This window comes from Engraulis encrasicolus, chromosome 7, assembly GCF_034702125.1.
Source record: "Engraulis encrasicolus isolate BLACKSEA-1 chromosome 7, IST_EnEncr_1.0, whole genome shotgun sequence".
Classification (NCBI taxonomy): Eukaryota; Metazoa; Chordata; class Actinopteri; order Clupeiformes; family Engraulidae; genus Engraulis; species Engraulis encrasicolus.
This window is the reverse complement of record NC_085863.1, coordinates 38,158,984-38,180,751: the sequence shown is the minus strand read 5'-3', so window position 1 is coordinate 38,180,751 and position 21,768 is coordinate 38,158,984. Positions and strand designations below refer to the sequence as shown.

The 21,768-nt window shown below is 43.6% G+C and overlaps 2 protein-coding genes across 4 annotated transcripts; one reads left to right on the top strand and one right to left on the bottom strand.

Moving 5' to 3' along the window:
- Positions 1-74: 74 nt before the first annotated feature.
- On the bottom strand, positions 75-7,899 carry LOC134452829 (cytochrome P450 2J2-like). 2 transcript variants are annotated; one of them, XM_063203448.1, is made up of 9 exons: positions 7,669-7,899; positions 7,132-7,294; positions 6,449-6,598; positions 5,911-6,071; positions 4,167-4,343; positions 3,577-3,718; positions 2,438-2,625; positions 1,704-1,845; positions 75-961 (listed from the first exon to the last, which is right to left on the bottom strand). In XM_063203448.1, exons 1-9 carry the CDS (start codon positions 7,864-7,866, stop codon positions 786-788), a joined length of 1,497 nt encoding a protein of 498 aa, XP_063059518.1. In that variant the 5' UTR covers positions 7,867-7,899; the 3' UTR covers positions 75-785. The 2 variants fall into 2 exon arrangements, with proteins under 2 accessions (XP_063059518.1, XP_063059519.1); XM_063203449.1 differs by lacking the exon at positions 7,132-7,294 and having other exon boundaries at positions 79-961; positions 7,669-7,750.
- Positions 7,900-8,862: 963 nt separating this feature from the next.
- mepcea (methylphosphate capping enzyme a) lies at positions 8,863-18,457 on the top strand. Of its 2 annotated transcripts, none has more exons than XM_063203447.1 (5): positions 8,863-8,913; positions 10,311-12,446; positions 12,791-13,009; positions 15,265-15,388; positions 16,339-18,457. In XM_063203447.1, exons 2-5 carry the CDS (start codon positions 10,350-10,352, stop codon positions 16,395-16,397), a joined length of 2,499 nt encoding a protein of 832 aa, XP_063059517.1. In that variant the 5' UTR covers positions 8,863-8,913; positions 10,311-10,349; the 3' UTR covers positions 16,398-18,457. The 2 variants fall into 2 exon arrangements, with proteins under 2 accessions (XP_063059517.1, XP_063059516.1); XM_063203446.1 differs by lacking the exon at positions 8,863-8,913 and adding an exon at positions 9,423-10,005.
- The last annotated feature ends 3,311 nt before the right edge of the window (positions 18,458-21,768 follow it).

The following is a 21,768-nucleotide window of genomic DNA, read 5'->3' as shown; positions in this document are numbered from 1 at the left end:
CACTGGTTTTGTGGTAAGTCCATATTACTATAACGTACATGTAGTCCCCCAAGAAACCAAAACAATGTAATGGGTTATTAACTTTTCTTAGCAGCAGTGAAGGTCTACCTCTCACAGAGCATTCATTCAACAGAGGCAGATAAGCAAACAAATCCCTCAACTGTTTCAAGTTTATTACTTATACATAGATGCATACTAAACATTCAGTGGAGTGAACTATTGCACAACAAGCTCGTTGCAGTATTTAAGAAATTATGTATTTACATAGAGCATAAACAGTACAAACTAACATTGCAGAAACAGCTTTAACCCTTTTTGGTTGTGCGCAACCAAAGATGGCCCTTGGTGTTAAGAAGAAGTTAGCAATGACTGGGAGTGCCACAGCCTTGATGCCTGCGTATTGTGCGTTTTGACTTGTTCCGTAGTAAAGTTTAGCAGTGTTAATTCAACACTTAGAGACTCTAATTTAACACTCATACAGAGTCAGTGATGGTTCTAACCATTTGGCAGCCCTTGGCAAACTATAGTCACAGGGCCCTCTTGAATTATTTTTGCCATGGTGGGGCTGTTTGTTGGGGCTTCTTACAGTGGATTGTTTTGGTGGGGCCCGAGGAATTTGTCTGCCTATTGATAAAATGGTTCAGTTCATAGTTGTTGGTCTAAGTCTCTCTAAGTGCTGAAACAATACCACAAGATGTACAGCGCAGAGAGTGAAGTCAAACAAGTGGCAAGTCAGCAAGTGGCTAGCTTCCTGTTTGGGCCACAGACAGCCACATGGCTTCATCTCAGCGAGGTGAGGCGTGCACTTTGAAGGGCCTGGGGGCCATGACGGCGGTGCCCTGGGCCTCTAGACTGAGCTCCGGCCCCGGTGGAGAGGAGAAGGAGAAGCGCTGGAGGAGGGAGGTGAAGAAGAGGAAGAGCTCCATCTGGGCTAGATGTTCTCCCAGGCACATCCTCTTCCCTGAACGGAGGAGCACACACACACACACACACACACACACACACACACACACACACACACACACACACACACACACACACACACACACACACACACACACACACACACACACACACGACGACATACAGTTGGTTATATTTTGTGAGGAGGGATGGCTCTTCTATAGTATGACTAAAAAGCCTCCGCCTCCCTGAGTAGAGGAACGCATACACATACAACGCACATGACATACATTTGGTTATATTTTGAGGGGACAGGGGACAGAGGGACAGCTCTTCTATAGTATTACTAAAAAGCATCCTCTTCTCTGAGTTGAGGCAAAGACACGGCAATGGACACTTCCTGTAAGGTGCAGTATGTTTTGCATTGGTCTCATATCTCTATGCATTATATTTTCCTCTAACGATACTGAGGATGGTTAATTAATACACATAGTATTGACATAATATTTGTATCCTTAAGCCAGAGGTCTGGCCTGTCTGGAAAAACCAAACATGAAAAATACCAAATAATCTATCTGGTGTCTTCTAGGGATGTTGCTAGAGTGATTATTTTTACGCCGCTGGACATGACAGGTCCTTTCTGTGCAGCTAAAAAAAAAGAGGCTAAAGATTACCGCCATCCCTAGTGTGGATATGAATGAAAAGGGAAAGTAAATGTAAGTAAAACGCAACACGTTGTAATTTAGATCAAAGCAATTACGTATACACTACAACATACTGTACAGTACAGTCTGACATACCTGCTGAGAAAGCAAAGAAGGCCTCCCTTTTCCTAAACGAACCCTGGCTGTCCAGGAAGTGGTATGGGTTAAACTGGAGAGGCGTCTCCCACTCTGACTTGTCATGGAGCACTGACGACAGACTGGTTATGACCATGGTCCCCTACAAGAATCAGCATGCATTTTATCAGAAGGAAAATGTGTTTCACTTCATCATTTAGCGCCGCATTCTCTCAACAGAGAAAGGCATTAAAGACATGAAATACAGCACTGAACATGTTCCCAACATCTTTCACTGGCTCACATAGCATCTGTCTGTTTCTTATTGACATTTCACATAAAGCAATCACAAAACAAATAGGTTGGTTGGAAGTATGGTATTTTGAACAACATTGTATACTATATGTTGAGCTACAGTATATAGCGATTCAGAGGGACATTTTGTACTGAGTGGTGCGCATATGTGTATTACACACAAATGCAATTTTGAATCTTGAACCTTTCCAACACTCATCACCAGCACCTGTTCCATCCTGTAAAAAGAGATCAGTCTGACATAAGAGAGAATTTACCACAAAAAAAATCACCCAAGTCTCGACAACTACTGTAATGTACAATAATGTGTATAAGGTCTTTTTTGGATGTTTTTTTTTTCTATTTGTGTGTTTATGTACGCTGACAGACACCTTAATTTCGTTTGGGATCAACAAAAGTACTCTACTCTACTCAAACTAACTCAGCTAGCTGCCCGTTACCTGAGGTATGAGGTATCCTCCGAGCGTTGTGTCTCTGCGTGCCACACGGGGTGTGTTCATGGGCAGGATGTTGCCAAGTCGCTGGGTCTCGTGCAGCACTGCGTTAGTGTAGGGCATGTAGACCCGGTCAGCCAGACATGGCGGGCGAGAGCGCCCCACCACCCGCTCAATCTCACTGTGGACTTCCTCTTTGTAAACAAACACAAAAACCATGAGGTCATCGCTCAGACATGGTGACATGTCCCAATACCCCATTGGTCTCTGAACAAACATGGAGAATTTAGCCTAAGAAAGATGAAAAGGTCCTGGGTGTTGCCCTCTGTCTATGCTCTTCAAACGTGATATTTAAGTAATTAGCTGGCCTCCTTGTCTGTTGAGCTGATTACCCAATAGGGTGCAGCAGATGTGTGGCAGGATCAATTTTCCAAGCCCAGGATTTGTGATGGGGCTCTGTGTGAAAAGTGAAAGCATCTACAGTGTCTAGAACAGGGGTGTCAAATTTGTTTTGGTCCAGGGGCCACATACAGCCAATTTAAACTTACGTGGGCCGAACCGGTAACACAATTGCAAAATATCACAAATCTCTGCTTCATATCGGTATCATTCTGCAGTCAATCATCTCCAGGTGGATGACAGAGGGTGTATCAGGAGCATTGAAGGTAAATGGCGAGCAAAAAAAAGATGTTCTCATGTATTGAAAACTTGCAGCAACTTTGTAACGGGCAGGAGACTTTCCTCTTTTTCGGGCGGGAGGGGATAATTCTCGTTTTTTTTTTTTCTATAGGTCTGGTAGATATGATATGGGGCCAGATATCTATATCTATTTATATACAGTATATCTCTATATATATATATCTACCTATAGGGCAGGCTATATCTATCTACGTAGATATGGGGCCAGATTGAATGTTTGACACCCGTGATCTAGACAATGGGCTAATGGGTTTTGGAGGATCCTCATAGGATCAAAGGGTAGCAGGGTCAAATCCCACTCTCACCATTAGGACAAATGTGTATCCTTATACTTTCATCATGGCTGAAGTGCCCTTGCGCTAACTGTAATGCGTTGGGGTTGAGGTCAATGTAACTGCACTGTGATGAGGTGGGGGTGTGACCCCTTTGTACTGTAATAGTGGTACCTTGGATGACTGGGTACTTAATCATGTTGAGGAGGGCCCATCGCAGTGTGCTGGTCACAGTCTCAGTACCGGCTTCAAACATGTCCAGCGTGCAGTAGGCTAGGTTCTCCACTCTGAAACCAGCCTCTGTATCCTTCCTTCTCTGATGTACAATAATACATAGAATAGAATTGGATCTATTATTAGCCAAGTATACATACATCAAATCATTAAAATCATCACACATCTGAGGAGGGGGCAAGGTACAACAGTAGTGCCAGGAGAGTAGTGTATGGATACGGAAGAAGGCCAAGGGTATCTCAGTGGCACTTCTGTTTTCAAATCTGCAACCCTGCAGTGACATGTCCAATATAGACAGATGCACATAATATGTCTATGATATAAATGGTCAGGAAACCACTGACCCACATGGATGCCGTTGAGATTTGACCTCAAATAAACGGAAGTAAACATGTGCCAATACTGAGTAATTCAATGCAAGACAGATATAGCAATACATTTTTAAACAAATAGCAAAACAGATTGCACATTATTAGATTATTAGATGAGCTACCCACATATGGGCAACCAAGTCCCTTATCCTGCCTTACCTTATCGATCTCCCCTATGTAAGAGTCAACAAAGTCTCTGTGGTAAAAGGGATCCCAGTCTTTCTTGTGGATCTCAATTTGCTTCCTTACAAAGTATGCGAGCTTTGAGTAGTTGCTCAGGATGATCTCATGTGGTCCTGGCAGTCGCCTCATGATCCATGGACACATATCATAAAGCTAAAAGACCAGAGAAATGAGAAAAATCTGCATTCAAACATTTATTTCTGAAAATTAAAGAAGCAAATCAAAGCTAAGCTGCATTTTTTTAGGCTTCCAAAAATTAAAAAAGTCAGAAATGTGTTTATGGAAAGGAAAAGGAAGGTAAGAGTAGAGTAGAGAGTAGAGAATCATTTATTGATCCAGAGGGAAATTAAGGTGTCAAGTAGCATACATCTATAAATACAGAAGAATACCAAACGACATCACACACAACATTGCACATATATTCACCATACATATATTCACAGGTCAAGAATGATGCTAATTGCAGCCAGTTACTACACATGCTTGATTTTGGGCCTACTTGGCTATTTTCAGTAGTAACTGAATATAAGACCCATCTTCCATAGTTTCATTGTTTTTTAGTTTCCTAATTGTAGCAGTAATTAAAATATCTCTAATTGACGAAGCAGAGCTTGACACTGGCACCTGCCAACCAGCCAAATGCTAGTAAAACTTGGCTTTGGCTAGTAATACTTTCAATGTCACTAGCAATTTGGCTGGCAGCTTATTCCTTGGTGTGACATACGCATCATAGTCGCCTGTATTCTGTTGTTTGCCCCTTGTGTATCAATTGTTTGTATTTAAGTTCAAGAAAAGGTCAATAACTCAGTATCTATGTGCTTGATATACTTCCATGTAGAAAGCTATACACTCATCTTGCTTTAGAACATTATCTTCTGAGGTTAGATGTACACCATCATGATAAAGAAAAAAAAGCAATACAAAATCTATGGCTAGTGGAATACCTGAATGGCTAGTGACTCCGGAAAACCACTAGCCACAGTGGCCGGTGGGTGAAAAGGTTAATGTCAAGCCCTGGTGGGAAGCCAATGTAGTTTGAACCAGCTCACTAGTGAACATGTACAACACCTCTTTTGTGACGTAACCAAAGGTGGACATGAAGCAGAACTTCACATCACTGCATCACTTTAACACAGGGGTGGGGAACCTATGTCTCGAGGGCCGTTTACAGACCTTGAGGCTAGTTTATTCGCCCCCCGACATAATTTCAATGTTATGCAGATTCACATGAAATATAACATATTTTGTAAAGGAATCTTTGAAAATACATTTGCAGTATAATTAAGTTATGCAAGGGACCAAGAGGAGGTGGGGTCTGGTTTAAAGCTGGCTGCCTTCAATATAGGCCTAAAGTGCAGGGGGAATTTGAAGTGGCCCCTGCTTTGGAGAACTGGAGAATGTTTACATGACAAATATTAAGATGACCAAAAAGGACTAATGTTTCTGGGTCACTCTAATCTGATCCAGAGGCCTAAAAAAAGCCATGTCCAAAACATGTAACATGTAATAATAAGTGATTTTAAGTAATATTTGGTATATTAAGTAATTATTACACTTTACTTACTTGACTTCTACAGTGCACATACAGTACGTAATGGTACATGGTGTTACATAGTTTGTCACACTGTCCTTTACATTACATTACATAACTACAACAGGGACATTTAAATAAAGTCTAAACAACATTTCCGACAGTAACACAGTATTAAAAAATACCTACCTGAGCAAGAGGTGTATGCACGAGTGAAACAGATTCTGCACTGAGGTTGAGAAGTGCCTGGAAGTCAGGGGAATTGCTGCTGAAGCATTTCCCAAATATTAAAAATCCGATGACGTTCGCCACCGCATGGTTAATTTTCATGTGAGGATCGAAGGCACCCCCTGACCAATGATGCAATCATGTCAGTTCAGTTGATGATGAAAAATTGAAACAACATTACATAATCTACATTACTACACTGTAATACATAAATTATAGTATATGAATTATATCAATATTCTACTCTGTTGTTGAATACACAATATCACATAATGTTGTTGGATATTATATCTTCAATGCAATAATATCATCAAACCTGCTTTTATATACTGTACTGTGCATCGGATCATGTTACTGTAAGTTCACAGGAATGATCTGGCTATAAGAAAGCAGCCATGCCTAGGGGGTGAGAATGGTCAGACTCTTAGCCCAAGAATGGGAATCCAGTGAGAGAGTTAAATGAACAATAAAAAAAAAACATCTGCTGTTTATCATTTACCTTGCTCTTCTTGGATTGCTCCACACAGAAGTGCACATTCCTTCAGGATGTTCAGCTCCATGGTTCTTCCGCCATTGCCAATGCTTTTCATGTGGCTCACTGAAAAGTGCCGCTGCCTTCTCCATCTGTATCCATTGCTGACAGAAATCCCTTTGGTGTAAATGGACCAGACAACATCATCAAATTAACACGAATAACTTTGATGTTCATTTATCCACATCACATCTATTTTCAGTCAAAGTTTGGGTTTACAGTGTATATGTGTTTTTAATCAATAATTCAGCATCCCAACACACCCTCGCCCTCTCAATGTTTATCAGAGATCATCAGGAGACTGCTCTGCAATTCCTTCCAGACTGTGTAAATTATGGAATGGATATGTGTTGAGACAGGATACTTTCCTTAGATATGCAAGTGTCCTTAATATCCCTCTCAATTAAATGTAAGTAGTCAACAAAACTAACATCATATTAACAGAACACTGTACTGAGAAATACAAGTTAGACCAAAGCTCACATGAATTCCTTTACATCAACCATGTCAGTATATTCCTGATGTAATCGTGCAGATGTATTCAGAGCCTATACCATTTGTGAAGACATTTTCCATTGAAATCTGTATGACACTGAATGAAGCTTATGATCAATGTCTACACTCACACAGTACAAATAGACATTCCCTACCATTGCCTTTGAATGCCTCATTATATAGAGGAGATACTGGACGATCCAGGAAATTGTCTCCTTGTGTGACCAACACTTCATGTACCATTTGAAATCCTGACACATAGACTATTTTCACACATCCTCTCCAAACGCTGAAAATGTTTCCATACTTCTTAGCAGCCTGTAATTAAGACACAATAATCTTTAACAAACATTCATTATCAGCTATGTGGTTATTTGGCTTAAGTGACATTTTCCAATGTAAATCTTCTTTGGGTAATTAACCAGTGCTCTTCCCCATCCTCCTCCATGACTGAGGTACCCTAAGTATGGTACTGTCCCGCCGCACTGCTCCCTTGGAGCGCCATTGAGGGCTGCCCCCTTGCACGGCTAAGGCATACATGCAAATTTGTTTGTATGCAGTGTGCAGTGAACACAAGGTGATGTGCAGTGCTGTGTCACAATGACAATGGGAGTTGGAGTTTCCCAGTTGGGCTAAGGATGGAAAGCAAGCAACATCACCATCTCATAGTGAGACGGGATATAGTAGCCTACCTTATCTGCAGCGTGATGATCAAAGCCAGTCAAGACGTCTTGGAGGAGGGGAATAACCCATGGACCAGGAGGAAAGTTAATCCGGATTCTTTTCCTCCGTGAGCTTATGAGGAGCAGCAAGACAAAAAGAAACAGCAAAACAATCTTACTGTCACACCAGCTTAAAATAGTACTTGAAAACATGGTGCTGATATTCATTCAACAGAGCAGTGTGAGGAAGCCGCATGATAAGCATGACATGAGGCAGTCAAAGTCCAATCTGGATTTTTTTTAACTCCTTCTGAACTGGAAAGATCCCCCAATATGCCCAATAAAACCACTCAAACATGCCATATCTGTCTGGTGTAAAAACTAAAAAGCAGTTAGTTGTCACATTGTGTGTGCTGTGTCATCTACAACATGTAGGTTACTAAACTCACTAAAGTGTGTTAGTATGGGGAAGGGATGGCAAGAGTTCACGCTCTTGTGCAATCGCCATTGAATGGTTTCCCTGGCAACACTGTTCTTACCCCTCAACCCCCACCCCACCCCACACCAAAACACACACAAAATGGCTTTCATTTAGGCTACCTTTTTCCTATTCATATAGGCCTACCATTTGGCCTACCTATTTTCCACACATTCCAGCAAGTGTTCACAAGGCCTGCAAGGCTTGGGGCCGCTTCATAGGCCTACTAGAAAAAAAAGAGCATTTTCTTTGAAAACAAGATTGACTGCCTTCAATTTCACAGCAATCAGTCAGGGCTGCTGACAACATTTAAGCACAGTCTGGCATAGTTACAAGCTAGGCCTACGGCTTGATAAGAATTGATTGAAAGGTTATGCGAGTTCATAAACATTGAGGAAGACTCCGCAGTGAGTTTCTGGTCTCAGTGAGTGGTGGTATTCTGGTGGTATTCTACCTCAAGATCTGAACTACACAGGTCAACTTGAGGGTGGATTACTAGGCCTGTGTGGCAGACTTTCACATAGGCGTATCACTCACACACTAATCATTTCACAGAGAAAGCTATGTGACCATTCAAAACACGCAAGAAGGAACAACTGGGTGATGATTGGCAATAATAACAATGTCCTAACCCCTCAACCTAAGTCAGACCAGTCATTCTTGCCTGGACAAGTTCTTAAAGTCTGAAGGCCATTGTGCTCGCGGAAACTTCATTTCCCACCTCTTCACAATAATGCCTGACCACATGTAGCTACCCTAGTGGAGACTCTGGAGACAACATAGCCTACAGACATTTGGTGCGTATGTTAACATTTCCAATTATACATTCATCGAACGTGTACTGTAAAACACGTGGTGTCTACGACGACACAATAAGTGCTTTATTAACATTCACCATTGAGCCGATGTTAAGTTTGTGACCGTTGGTTTATGATTTGTTTACTACATAGCAAAGGCAGTTTTATACGTCCAAGCCTGCCTGATAATCGACGCCCTTTCACAAAGATGTAGTTGATTTATTTACGTATACATGGACTTGAATATGGTTTTATTTACAACTCATTGTTCACTGGAAAAGTATGTTAATAATATGAACATAAGATTGTTCAGGAATATTGATTTACTGACAGGCGTCTTTTCGGACTACTATACTGCCCGAGTTTAGGCTGTGCACGAACGGACCGTCCCCTGCAAATAGACGATTGGTCAGTTGGACGGCTGGCGTCGTCAAACTTCTCAACGATTGGTTGCAACAGTACTCAATCTAAATAGTCAAGCGCTTGCCATATATAAAGCAAAGCAACCCACCGTTCGGTGAGATTCTGCAGATGAGCTGAAAGTTGGCAGTGCAGTTTAGGAGGAGTTGAAAAGCAGATAACGCTCACTAACATACACATCCTCACACAGAATTGTTTCGTTGCTGATTCTGCCATTTTAAAAGATATGGAGTGAAATCTGGAGGCGTGTCTGCTTAAAAAAAATATTTTGATTTTGGTAGCGTTAGCTAGCAAGGTAACAATCAACACAGCTAGCTGATTCAAGTGACGCTGGCAGTGTTAACGTTGCCTTTGCATACATTCTGTCGTGATCTTGGAAATCCTTCTCAGTCGACTGTCTTTCTTGTCGATGTAGAAAATAAGTCGAGTGAGGCTAAAGGTAGTGTCGCTTTAAGAGGAGGCGGAGAAAGCGCCACTGTAGCTGGTGTTGAAAGTGCTGGGGATTTTAGCTCCAGCACTGCCTGTGTGTGTGTGACAGTGTGTGTGTGCGCGTTTCCCTTCAATGGGACTCTGTCTCGATGTTTCATGATTTATTCATGACTGTGAGAGGAACGTGACGTGCAGATACACAAATTTTACACTGACGTGGAGGCGGTTACACGCAAAACAAAGGTAGGTTTGCACAGTTCTTCCTACAGTAGTAGTTGTAATCTAGTTACAACGTTGCGGTAACGTCTTCGGAGCCACCTGTTTTCATGGTGTGTCGAGTTGGCTCCAAGCCACTATGACAACTTGATCTGAGTCTAATGATGGTCATCCTCATTGTTTGAACTTTTTAAACTTTGTGATATGCCAGTTAACATATTTTAATATTACTTAAAATAACTTCATTTCCTGATTATCAATGTCAGGTAGACAGCTGTCACAAAATACCTTGTCACGTTTGCCTGTATTGAATGTCTGTCTATTTGTTTTAGGTCAATGCCATTGCCTTTGTCAGCTGGGTTGCAAGGAAGATGATAGAGATGTCTGTTGACAAAGAGACTGTTTTATCGCAACCAGAGGGGAGATCAGTTGACTCCCATCCCCACCACCGCCAGCCCCCAAGCAGCTTTAAAGACAATGTTCTAACGTCCGGCCAGGCTCCTGCAGCCAAATACAACATCATCAGCCAGGATGACACCGGCGTTCCAGATGTAATAAAAATGGGCAGCACAGCAGAGGTGAATCCACAGGAGGCAAAACCGGCGGACGACAAGGACCAGGAAACAGGCGACAATCAGGCCCAGTTGGAGTCGAACAGCGGCCCGCAACAGCAGAACAACATCCAGTCACAACAGCGGCTCAACAAGCGTCGCAGCACCATGAACGCCACCTTCAAGCACCCCATCTCTGGGAAGCGGCGTCGACGTGCCAATTCGGAGAGCAACCCCGTCCTGCCCACCAACTTCTTGCTAGGCGGCAACATCTTCGACCCTCTGAATCTCAACAGCCTATTGGACGAGGAGGTCAACCGGGCCCTGAACGCCGAAACGCCCAAGTCTTCCCCCTTGCCGCCAAAGAGCCGCGAACCGGTCGAGATCCTCATTCCCAGGGACATCACCGATCCCCTCAACCTCAACTCGGGGGTGCCGGGGGGAGACGTGGGGCCCCTCATCTCCCCTCTGAAGACCAGCGGCGGGCGGAGGCGCCACCGGAACCGTCACCACGGCGGCAGTGGTGGTGCCACAGGGCCGGGCATGCCCGGGTTTCCCCTGGCACAGCCGGAGTTCTCAGATGGCGAGAGGTCGGCGGAGGGTGCGTCTGCCACGGCCGAGGGACTGTCCTCCTCCTCTTCCTCCTTCCCGCCTCCTCTATCGGGCAACGCGGCGGCGGGCAGCACTCTACCCGAGGGGGCAGCCATGCTCAACACTTCACCATCCACAGGACTCAGTGCCTCCACTGTTGGCACTGTCGTCGAAGACTCCAGGAACCTCGGCCTACCCAATAGGAGACCTCCATCATCACAGAGGTCTCTCGGTGGCCAAACAGCTCCAACCAGCAGCTTGGATGTCGGATATGCAGCGATGACAGGGCCTGCTTTTCACCACGCACCCGCGCGGCAGCGCAAGCGGCGACGGGCCTCCAGCCGGTCCGAGAGCTCCCGCGGCTCCTCCACGGGCCCCACCAACAACAAACACGCCAGAAGCGGCCGGGACCGAGCGTCCACCACCACAGCCAACAGCAGCAGCAACAACAACAAGCACAGGCAGCCTTTCCAAACACCCGTGTCCAGCTCGGGCCCGAGGCTCATAGGCCGACAGCAGACCACCAACGCCAACCACCACCGTGGGCCTAACAAGCAGAAGCCCAAGAAGAAGTTCCAGTACGGCAACTACACGCGCTACTACGGCTACCGAAACCCGGGCCGGAGCGAGGACCCGCGGCTGAGCCTGCTGAGGCCCGAGTGGTTCCAGGGCCGCACGGTGCTGGACTTGGGCTGCAACACGGGCCACCTGACCATGGCCATCGCCAAGCAGTGCCGGCCCAGCCGTATCGTGGGCCTGGACATCGACGGAGACCTCATCCACGCCGCCCGGCAAAACATCCGCTACTACCTCTCCGAGATCCAGGCGCGAGACGAGATGCGAACGGCGCGGCACGGCGAAGACGAAAGCAGCCAGAGGGGGCACTCCTCGGACGACAGGAAGGACGGAGTGCTGGACGAAAAGAACAAGCAGAGGAACGAGGCTTCGTTGGAGGAGGAGAAGGAGAAGGAGGAGGACAGAGGAAAGGATAAGTGCACACAGCAGCCGCAACGGGGATTAAAGCCAAGCAGTCGAGCAGAGATGGAGCCGGAGCAGGGAGAGAACTGTTTGGAGCAGCGGGTGGCAGCTGACAGGAGCGAAGAACAATCAAGTGAGAAAATGGAGGAAGGAGGAAAGGAGGGAGGAAGAGAAGGAGGAGAAGGAAGACGGCGACGACGTGGAGGTGGGAGGAGGTCCCCGAGAGGGAGGCGCACCTTCCCCGTGTCTCTGCGCATCTCCAGGGGCCCCATCGCGGCCCCGCCGCTCCCTCGCTCGCCCGGCAGCCAGCAGTGGGGAAGCTTCCCGGGTAATCTCTCCTTTGTCCCGGTAAGACACGCTTGTTTACTTGTTTACTTGTTTGTTCCTTCGCTGTTTGATCTGATGTCTCTAGTGGCCTATTTATTTCAGGGACACAGACACTGAGACAAGGCAAACATCAAAATCAAGTCTTTTTTTCCGTCCGGTTTCCCTCCACTCTCGTCTCCTCTCCTCTCCTCTCCCTTCTTCCCTCCTTCCCTCTCTCCTTATTCCTGTCCCTCCCTCTTTCCTCCTCTTTTCTTTGCTCTCCTCTCTTCTTGTCTCTCTCCTCTTTCCTTTCTCCTGTCCTCTCCTGTTCTCTCCTTTCCCCTCTTTCCTCTCTCCTCTCTCCTCATCTACTCATCTCCTCGCAGGGGAACTACGTGCTGGAGAATGATCAGCTGCTGCTGACCCAGCGTGAGGAGTATGACGTGATCCTGTGCCTGAGCGTCACCAAGTGGGTGCACCTCAACTGGGGTGACGCGGGGCTGCGGCGCCTCTTTCACAGGGCCTTCAGGCACCTGCGGCCCGGCGGCCTCTTCGTGCTGGAGCCCCAGCCCTGGAGCTCCTACAGCCGCCGCAAGAAACTCACGGTAAGGGGAGCATTGATCAGCCATTCATTACTATACAATTCAGTGCCACATGTTCCAAACTAACTGCTTTTGACCTGTTCGATTCAAGCAGTTGATCATCCAAACAGGCAATTGGACTAGTGCAGTGCTTCCCAAACTTTTTCACATCACTTACCCCTTGGAGCATTTCAGCTCCATCCGCGTACAACCCCCCCCCCCAAAAAAAAACCCACGATGCACATCAACAGAAACGTGCACAGATGAATGGGCATAGAGTGTTGCAACATTTTCTGTAGGCTACACCAGTAGGTCACTATGAAAGGCTTCCAGCCAGAGATGTAATGGCCCATTAAGGTTGCTAAATTCAACCAGGCATTATTGTTAAGCGATCTCTCAGCACTTATTAAGGATTGGGTACTTAGAGGTGTGAATGTAGAATAAAACATGCCATGGCTAGTTGCCATGTCAACTTAGTAGACAAAGTTAAAATTTGAATGAAATTGGATATAGACCTGTGACTGCGCTAAAAGTTATAGGAGTCACCTAAATTGAACACACATACTTGTTCACGGCTAATTACGGATATTTAGGGTGGTGTTAGAAGGTAGGATGACTGCTCTTGGCTAAAAAAGGACATTGCATGAACATAGCAGTTCACTAAAAGCATGCTAACAAACACATAGCCTGCAGTCTGCCTGACGAACCAGACCTGACGAAGCTTATTTTGTCAAAATCCCAAAAGTAGTTATTTTACTCTTGGCGTAATTGCAGGTATTTGTGGATTGAAGCACATAGTCCCAGAAACTCTTCACCAACTCCAGAAAGTAACGTGATGATACTTTGTTTATTAACAATAGCCATTCATTTGATGCTGCACTATGCAGACTGGAGATGGAACACACAGAGATGTGCCACGCACGCGACTCTCCTCAACAGCTGATTTTGCGATTAACCATGGAAAAATAAATTAAGATGTGTACTGAAAACGATGTTTACAAGGAAACAATTTAACCAATATCCAAAACATCAATGCCCATGCCTGATTCGAATATTAAAGGCTATTGATTTTTTTTCCTGCATTTTTTTTTTTTCAAAATTCTAAATCGTCTCGCGTACCCCCTGCCATCACCTTGCGTACCCCCTAGGGGTACGAGTACCATAGTTTGGGAACCACTGGACTAGTGAATCAATGTGACGTTAGGTGCCTTGCGCAAGTGCACTTCAGCCATGAACAATTAGGAATTGAAACGTCAAGCTTCTAATTCCAAGACTGACCGCCTAAACGTTTTTTTGGGAAAAGGTTTGGGAATGTGGGGAGTTTCAGGTTTAGATTCCAGCCTTACCAGTAGGAGGAATGGGAGTCTCCTACCCCCTCATCCATGGCTTAAGTGCCCTTGAGCAAGGCGCGTCACCACAGGGACCTTAGTTCCGGGACTGTAAGCAATACCTTGTACCCAAACAACTGTTAGTTGCTTTGGAAAGAAGCGTCAGCTAAGTGTAATGTTAAGTGTAATGCAATGTAAGACTACCATGCATTGAAATGAAGGCTATTGGGCTACTTATGGCCAAAGATTTTAGATTTCCTCAACACTGCTATGGTTTCCAAAATAGACTGGAAACCGGGTCAGGTCAGACTAAAAAAACTATTGCCCTTTGTTAACCATTGCACAGTGTTACAGTGGAGGAGACACCAATCCTTGTTGTGATATCGAGTCCTGCCTCTCACCACAAATACTTGTCGTGTGTGCTGTGTATAATGGTTGTTGTAGCATTGAGTGGTAGACTTTTGGCCGTTTACATGCATTGCTCATTGATGGGAGAAATACAATATGGGCGATACAGGGAGAAAAACAATTTAAATCAGATCATTTGCAAAATTATTGCTGAAGCCACATACAACCAGGGTGTGCTTTTTCTATGTGTTTCCAATCTTCAGCTGCATAGTGCTACAATGTCATCCTAGTCCGCACTGCAGCAGTGTTGTCTGGATTAAGTGTGGTGATTACGTGGGGACCCCTTTAAGTCTCTGGTGGGTGGAGGAGGGCTTTCCAAACCCTGCAGTCACTTTCATTCCTCGGTTATTGTAGACTTGTTTTTTTTTGGTCTACCCACAGAGATTCAGTGCTATCATGAAGTGAGGATTACACAATGTCTGCTCTTTAGGCAGCGTCGGCATTAACTGATGAGAGAGAGAGAGAGATTTTGTCTGAAAAACCCAAACCCTGACTCTTCTCAGCACCTTTTGAGTTTCCACCGTGCCTTCTCTTCCCTTCCAGGACACCATCCACAAGAACTATGTAAATATCCGCATGAAGCCGGACCACTTCTCCACGTACCTGACCTCCGAGGTGGGCTTCAAGAGCTACGAGCTGGTCGGAAGGTCGCACAATGAAACGCAAGGTAAGGTAATGCGGATGACGTCTGATGACTCATTAGCTGACTCATTAGCTCACTCGTTAGCTCTTGTTGTTGGTGTTTTTTTTTTCAGAGCGGCAGGGTGTTTTATGAAGAACTACACTACTTGTATTGAGAAATTGCGCTGAGCAGGGAAATGTTGTTTTGCTTATGTACATATTTTTATCATCAAACAGAACCGGTGTGTGTGTTATTTGGTTATGATATATGCTTATGTTATATGATATCATAACATCTTTGATATGTGCCTAACAAGATGTCATTCTTACTTGTGCAATGTGATTTACGAGCCAGTTGTAAAGAATGCAAATGTTTACTATGCAAAAGTTATATTTAACCAATGTTCGGTATGAACACACACTTCCTACATACGGTATGGTAGCTGATTGTTATTTATGTGCACGTTCTACCTGCTAAGAACCAATCTAAGTATACTAAATGTACTTATTATTAGTATTGCATATTGCATCATGCAGAAAAGAATTTAGTAATATGTAAAACGCAGTACGCCGAAGGATTTATACTGAGATACTGCCTTCATTTCTTTGAAGCTGATTCAAAACGGTAGAAACCATTTTGAGCTTGGCTACATGTACGGGAGCTTGTAGCAGAATGTAAGGGAAGGAGTTTTGCATGCCGCCAAAGCTGACGAAGAGAGACTCGGAGACAAACATCCCTGATTGCCAGTTAATGATAAATAGAGGATGCGGATGTCTCTTTAGACTGCAATATTGTGTTGTAATCTTGTGAAAGGGGTCAGCTGGGCAGCTCCATATTTGTCACTGTGCTGTCCGACACGTCATTGAATTACATTCCTTCAATTGCATTATGCTGCCACTGCCCTTGTCTTGAATCAGCTGATGGTCCTGCTTGCAGTGCATCCAGTTTGTCAAAGCTCTATAATCTCATAACTGTCTTGTCTTTTTCCTCCTAAGGTTTTCAAAGACCAATCTATATATTTCACAAAGGACCGTCGAGCAAGTCACATCCTTAAGGCAGCGAAACAAGAAGCCCCTGGAGGAAGAAGACATTGAGTTTGTTATGGCTGTCGTCATGTCTTCTTCGCAAGGTCATGCTGTCTTGGACAATTAGGTGACGACACATTTGCTCGTTTGGGGAAAATAGAGGGACCAAAAGAGGAACTCAATCAGATGTTTTTGCAATTGGACATGAATCTAATCTGAGAGTTTGTTGCACTGAAGAGAGACGACAGGCTTGGTGCTGCGATGGCCTGAGGTCACCATCGCAGTACCACCAAGAACTTCAGAATGTCTAGTAGGAACATTTTTTGGACAAAAAAAAGACTTGCGTTCAAGGGAGGAGGAAGTCGGAAAAAAAGACAGTACTCTCCTCCTATTTGGTGTCATATGTTGTGTTCTAATCAGTTTGTTTTGTTTTGAACAAGAGGAAATGTGTCACTTTTTCTATAACTAGGTCTGAAGACCAGTTAAAAAGCACAGACCCAAAATTTGAAAGCCTTTTATCCCCCCTCTTGGAAGTAATCAAATGTCTGTTATCTTAAACATATTTCCTCTTGTTATTAGTCATGTTAATCTTTGGAAGATGTTTTAATGGACAGCTGCCCTTTTCATTTAAGTGTTTTTGTTGCCGGTAAAAAAAAGAAATATTCAGCTTGCTCATTTGATGTTAAATGGTGGTGGAGAAGACCCCGCAAATGGTACACAGAGGTTGAATGAATGATAGCTTTTTAAAATGGCCGCCAACTTCAGCTAGTTATTATAGAGTAAATGGCTGGTACCATGGATGAACAGAGGAATTACTTATCCCTGTCATTATCAACTTCACATCATCCCAAAGACATCACAGTGCTAACACTGTGCTGGTTTTTGTCATTTAAAAATTAGAGCCCCTTTTTAAATTGACCCCTGTTGACTGAACATATTATTTTATTGGATTCTTTTATGTTTTTTTTTCTTCATTTCCTTTTTTTTCTCGACCAAATCCTTGAGGACCGCCAGTCATTACAGATCACCACAATAACTTATTTCAAAATAAGTTTAATTTTTCAATTCAATAAGTTCAATATTTACTTCAAAATAACTAAAGGTCATGGAAGTGCATCAGATTCAACACAGCCTGACAAGCAAACAAGATAATCCGTTATACAGTAGCTACAGGCAGTGCACACAATTATTTCTCAAGTGCAATATGCTTAGCTCAAACTCCAATGAACGCCACAGTAATGCAGTACGCTGACAGCAATTCTCAAGTACATGTTTTTGTTATTAGTAACATGTCTATTAACGTATGCTAGCTAAAGCGCCACTAATTTTTACCTGTCTGTGAAATTTTTACAAAATTGCTCTATTACACTGTTGTTGACCAAATTTAAGCCACATGATTTTTTTCTTATCAATTAATATGTTAAACTGCGTTGTGCAGTTCTTTTTTTTCCTTTAAAAAAAAAAATTGGCTGTATTTGTGGCTAAAAGACATGTGCCCTCTTTCACAATTTCTGCATTCGATTAACAAAACTGAATCGCTTCCTCCACCACAACCCTCAACTCTGAGCCAATTTGGTGTTTGAATTGAAGACAGCCTTGACACCCAAGTCCACTCCCCCTGAGTGCATTAGCAGAAGGAAATGTTTCAGGTGCTGTCGAAAAAGGACAACGCAAAACCCGACATAACAGTTGACGAATTTCAAAGAGCCAGACATTTTGAATGTTGAACATGACCGAAGAGGATTACGTTTGTTTTATTTGTTTTGTCAGCCTTTAAACCAGGAAAAGTCTTTATCATTTGTTCTTCCAATGTTCAATTTGCACTGACTTGAGACCAACTACGCACAAAACACAGAGAAGGCTCCTCTGCCTTTTGTGTACTGTGTTGGTGTGTGGAGTGGTCCTTGAATCAGCTTGTCTCCATTTTGTAGCCTATTTTTAATGTCAAAAAAACGTTTGGAAATGGCTGGTTAGAATTAAATGTGAGACACATGGGTCTGACTGACCTAATGCACTCTTTCTGTTGGAGAGATAATAACATGAATATGAAAAAAGCAAAAGATTTTGAAAATTAAAAACGTTGAATTGGTTTTTGCCGTTTGATTATTATAGCTTAATTGTGTGATTGCCATTTTTTTTTGTATAAGCAATGCCAAAAGCCTTGTGCGCTTTTGACACTGCATTGGACAGACGGGGTATTTCTCAAAGTGAATTGTTCAAGCCTTGCTCGTGCGAGTAATGCCCGTTTTTGCAGATTTCACCAAGGACTATCCGTTAACTAGTCCTAAGTGTAATTGATAATTTGGATGCTCCTCGGTGAAATCCAGGAAAAATGGGCGTTACTTGCATTAGCACACACAGGGTCATTGTAACAAGAGTCTAGTTACCCTACTGGGATTCGAACCCAGGCCTTCTGGGCTACCCAACCAAATCACTGACCACCTAAAAAACAGGCTTATGGGCCTTTTTTCCTTGTGATGTTGGACATCATTGATTCAGTGCATTCGGAGCAGGTATGTTACATCCACACAGGCGTAAGCATACAGCACATGCCACTGTTTGTTTTTTTTTGGCTAAAACAAGTTGTGGTACCTGTTTCACTTCAAAACGGAACTTGTTTGATATCATTGTTAAAAGTGTGAATTGGCAGCGCACCCACAACCTTAGTGATTGTCAGACCCGTCACAGTAATACAGAAAACAAAAATAACGATGGGAAAAAATCTGTCATGAGTATCATTTCGATGGATTTCTATTTGATTGTTGATTGCAGCCTGTATGTTGGGTATTTGATTTAATATTTGGTATGACAAAATAGGGAAAGCAGTCTTCTCTGTGGGGAGCAGAGGATGTTGGTTTTGGGCAGTTGATCTTACAGCTGGTAATTAAGACCCACTCCACCAGATGGCAGCGATTTTAAAGCCAATCAATGTCTTAAATTAATTGTGAACCCGCACAGAAACACACCCGCCCTACTCTCCCTGCTCTGCTCACTTAAACCATCACCATGTGCACTTACATAGGCTTTTCTGAATATGAGAAGAAGATGCAGTGTTTTGCAGTTCTTAAGTTGAGGGGGGATGGAAGAGGATAGCATATCGTCCTGAAAGACAAACGAGAAAACAAAAACATGCTTCACAGTGCCTCTTCACAGTGTCTCTTGCTATGTGTGAAGTCATCAACACAAAAAGTCTGATAAACAATACATTCCATCATCCCCCTGACTTGTTATAACAGCTTGACTACTGAGCACTTCTCTCTGAATCCCCCTGGCATTTCTGAGGAGGCAGAGGCTGGGTGAAATTCCTACGTATTGCCTGTAGAGGGCACCAACTACAATATTTCAGCAAGTTTACAGCTGACCGGATTCTCGCTTCCTGTCAGGCATGTAGGCTTAGAGTGCGTTGCAATATGCAACCTTGCCTCCTCCACTTGCGCTTGTCTCCTCGTCCCGCCTCCTGGCCCCTCCTCCGTGGAGAAAACGATAGTTTCCCAGCTGTCAGCCTAGCCACAACAACTTTTGAGGGACTGTTTTTCATTCACCATCCCAATTGCAAATGAGAAAAAGACTCTACAATTGAGCTTTTGCAAGATATTGAAATATAATGTTGTCAGTGATGTCATCATGACGAGAAGCACGTGGAGGAAGCAAGTGGAGGAGGCAAGGTCGCATATTGCAACGCACTCTTAATGTTGATTCAGTGCATGTTTGCAGTCATCATTCACCATCACATTCAACAGCTTGTCGCTGCAGGGGGAAGCTCAGTATTGCTTGTCTGAATTAGGCTTTACATATTTACATGTAGGCTATTCTCAAATCCCACTGCTGTTTAACAGAACCTTTCATATATGCACCAAGATTAGCTATACAAAACATGGGTGCTCATATTTCATAATGCAGACATATATTGAATTGGTGTTGTTGATATTGATTTAATCTCCCATGTCCCAGCAGGTGATAAGATGAGACGATTCCTATCTCCGTTCAACTTAGTTGTTTATTCAGAAAGGAAGTCATGTGGAGGCATGATGCTGATTCAGTGAATGCATATATTTGTGGTCATAATTGGCCATCATATTCAGCAGACTGTCTCTGCAGATGGAGATCTGAGATTTCCAGGATATCTGAATCATGTTATTTTGAGTAGATGCACATTTTACAGAAGAACATTACATTCTCCCATCCTGCTGCTAACAGGAACCACCTACAGATGGCATTAAGTCATGTTGTATCAATTAATCTGCCATCTCATTTTCTATGCATACCATGTCCACACCTTGTGTGTCCAGATGATTAATGTGGGTGTTTTTATTTCATGTATAATATGGAAATGCTGGATATATTGAATGACTCTGTATTTTATTTCCCACATCTGTAGGAGTAGGCCTGGACTGTAATCTGCCATATACAGAATTTCCTGGTGGGATGACAGTTCTCAGGGGCAAATGCCATTGGGTTTTTGTATTGTCTTAAGGACTGGACTTAGAGGGGACTGTGCAAAAATGCCCAGGACTTTTTTTTTGTTCCAGTCCAGCTCAGTGATGTGCAATATCATCCCAGTAATTAACTGCTAGACTACGTATAATGTAGTGCTCTGAAGTTCTACTTTCAGTTTGCGTTGTGTTTTCCAGAAGAACAATTGCCACATTTTGACCCGCTCCTGTCATTTTTTATAGAAAATAATATTATATAAACAAAATGACAAATACAATTGATTGTCCTCCCAGCACCACATTAAGACACTGTGGTGGCCCATTTATGAACAGTAATTGTAAAGTTTGTGTCATTTGTGCCCTGCTGTGGGTAAAACGGTATGGCATTGCACTGTCACGCTGGGGACTTGGTTTCGATTCTGTCTCAAGGTAGGCCTAATTACTCGATCCTCCCCCGTCTCTCTGTCTCACTCGCTTCCTGTTGTCTCTCAAACTGTCTTATCAAAAATAAAGTTATACAAACACTGGCTCTCACACAAGCTCAATCAAGGAAATTTGCCCTGCGTCTTTGCAGAGCTATTGAAAATCCCACTGATGAATGCTTAGTAGTTCTTAGTGGTGTGGATTGGCACTGCCCTCGCGATCCGATTCGATCACGATTCGGGAGGTAGCGATTCGATTCGATGCGATGCGATTCAATCCGATCCGATTCAATTCTACAATGCATTGCAATGCATTACATTCTACTGAAAGCAAAGCAAATGTTTCATCAGTCATGATGAGGCAATAGGCAATACAAGTAGTCAGATACTGAACAACAATTTATTGGCTGTTTTCTGGATCAGTCTGGATCAGTCTTGCAATGCTTTGAAGTACTCTTATTTAATTTAACATTCATTTGCTCCCGAAATATCCCCGGAAGTAATTGAAACTTTAAAAAATTGCTGCATCGATTCTGGACCTTGCC

Coding starts and splice junctions, on each gene's coding strand:
- mepcea (XM_063203447.1), top strand. CDS start 10,350: ATGATAGAGATGTCTGTTGACAAAGAGACTGTTTTATCGCAACCAGAG. Junction 12,447..12,790: donor GTAATCTCTCCTTTGTCCCG/GTAAGACACGCT, acceptor ATCTCCTCGCAG/GGGAACTACGTGCTGGAGAA. Junction 13,010..15,264: donor GCCGCCGCAAGAAACTCACG/GTAAGGGGAGCA, acceptor CTTCCCTTCCAG/GACACCATCCACAAGAACTA.
- LOC134452829 (XM_063203448.1), bottom strand. CDS start 7,866: ATGAATATCAGCACCATGTTTTCAAGTACTATTTTAAGCTGGTGTGAC. Junction 4,344..5,910: donor TGCATACACCTCTTGCTCAG/GTAGGTATTTTT, acceptor CTGGTCTTTTAG/CTTTATGATATGTGTCCATG. Junction 1,846..2,437: donor GAGGATACCTCATACCTCAG/GTAACGGGCAGC, acceptor TGATTCTTGTAG/GGGACCATGGTCATAACCAG.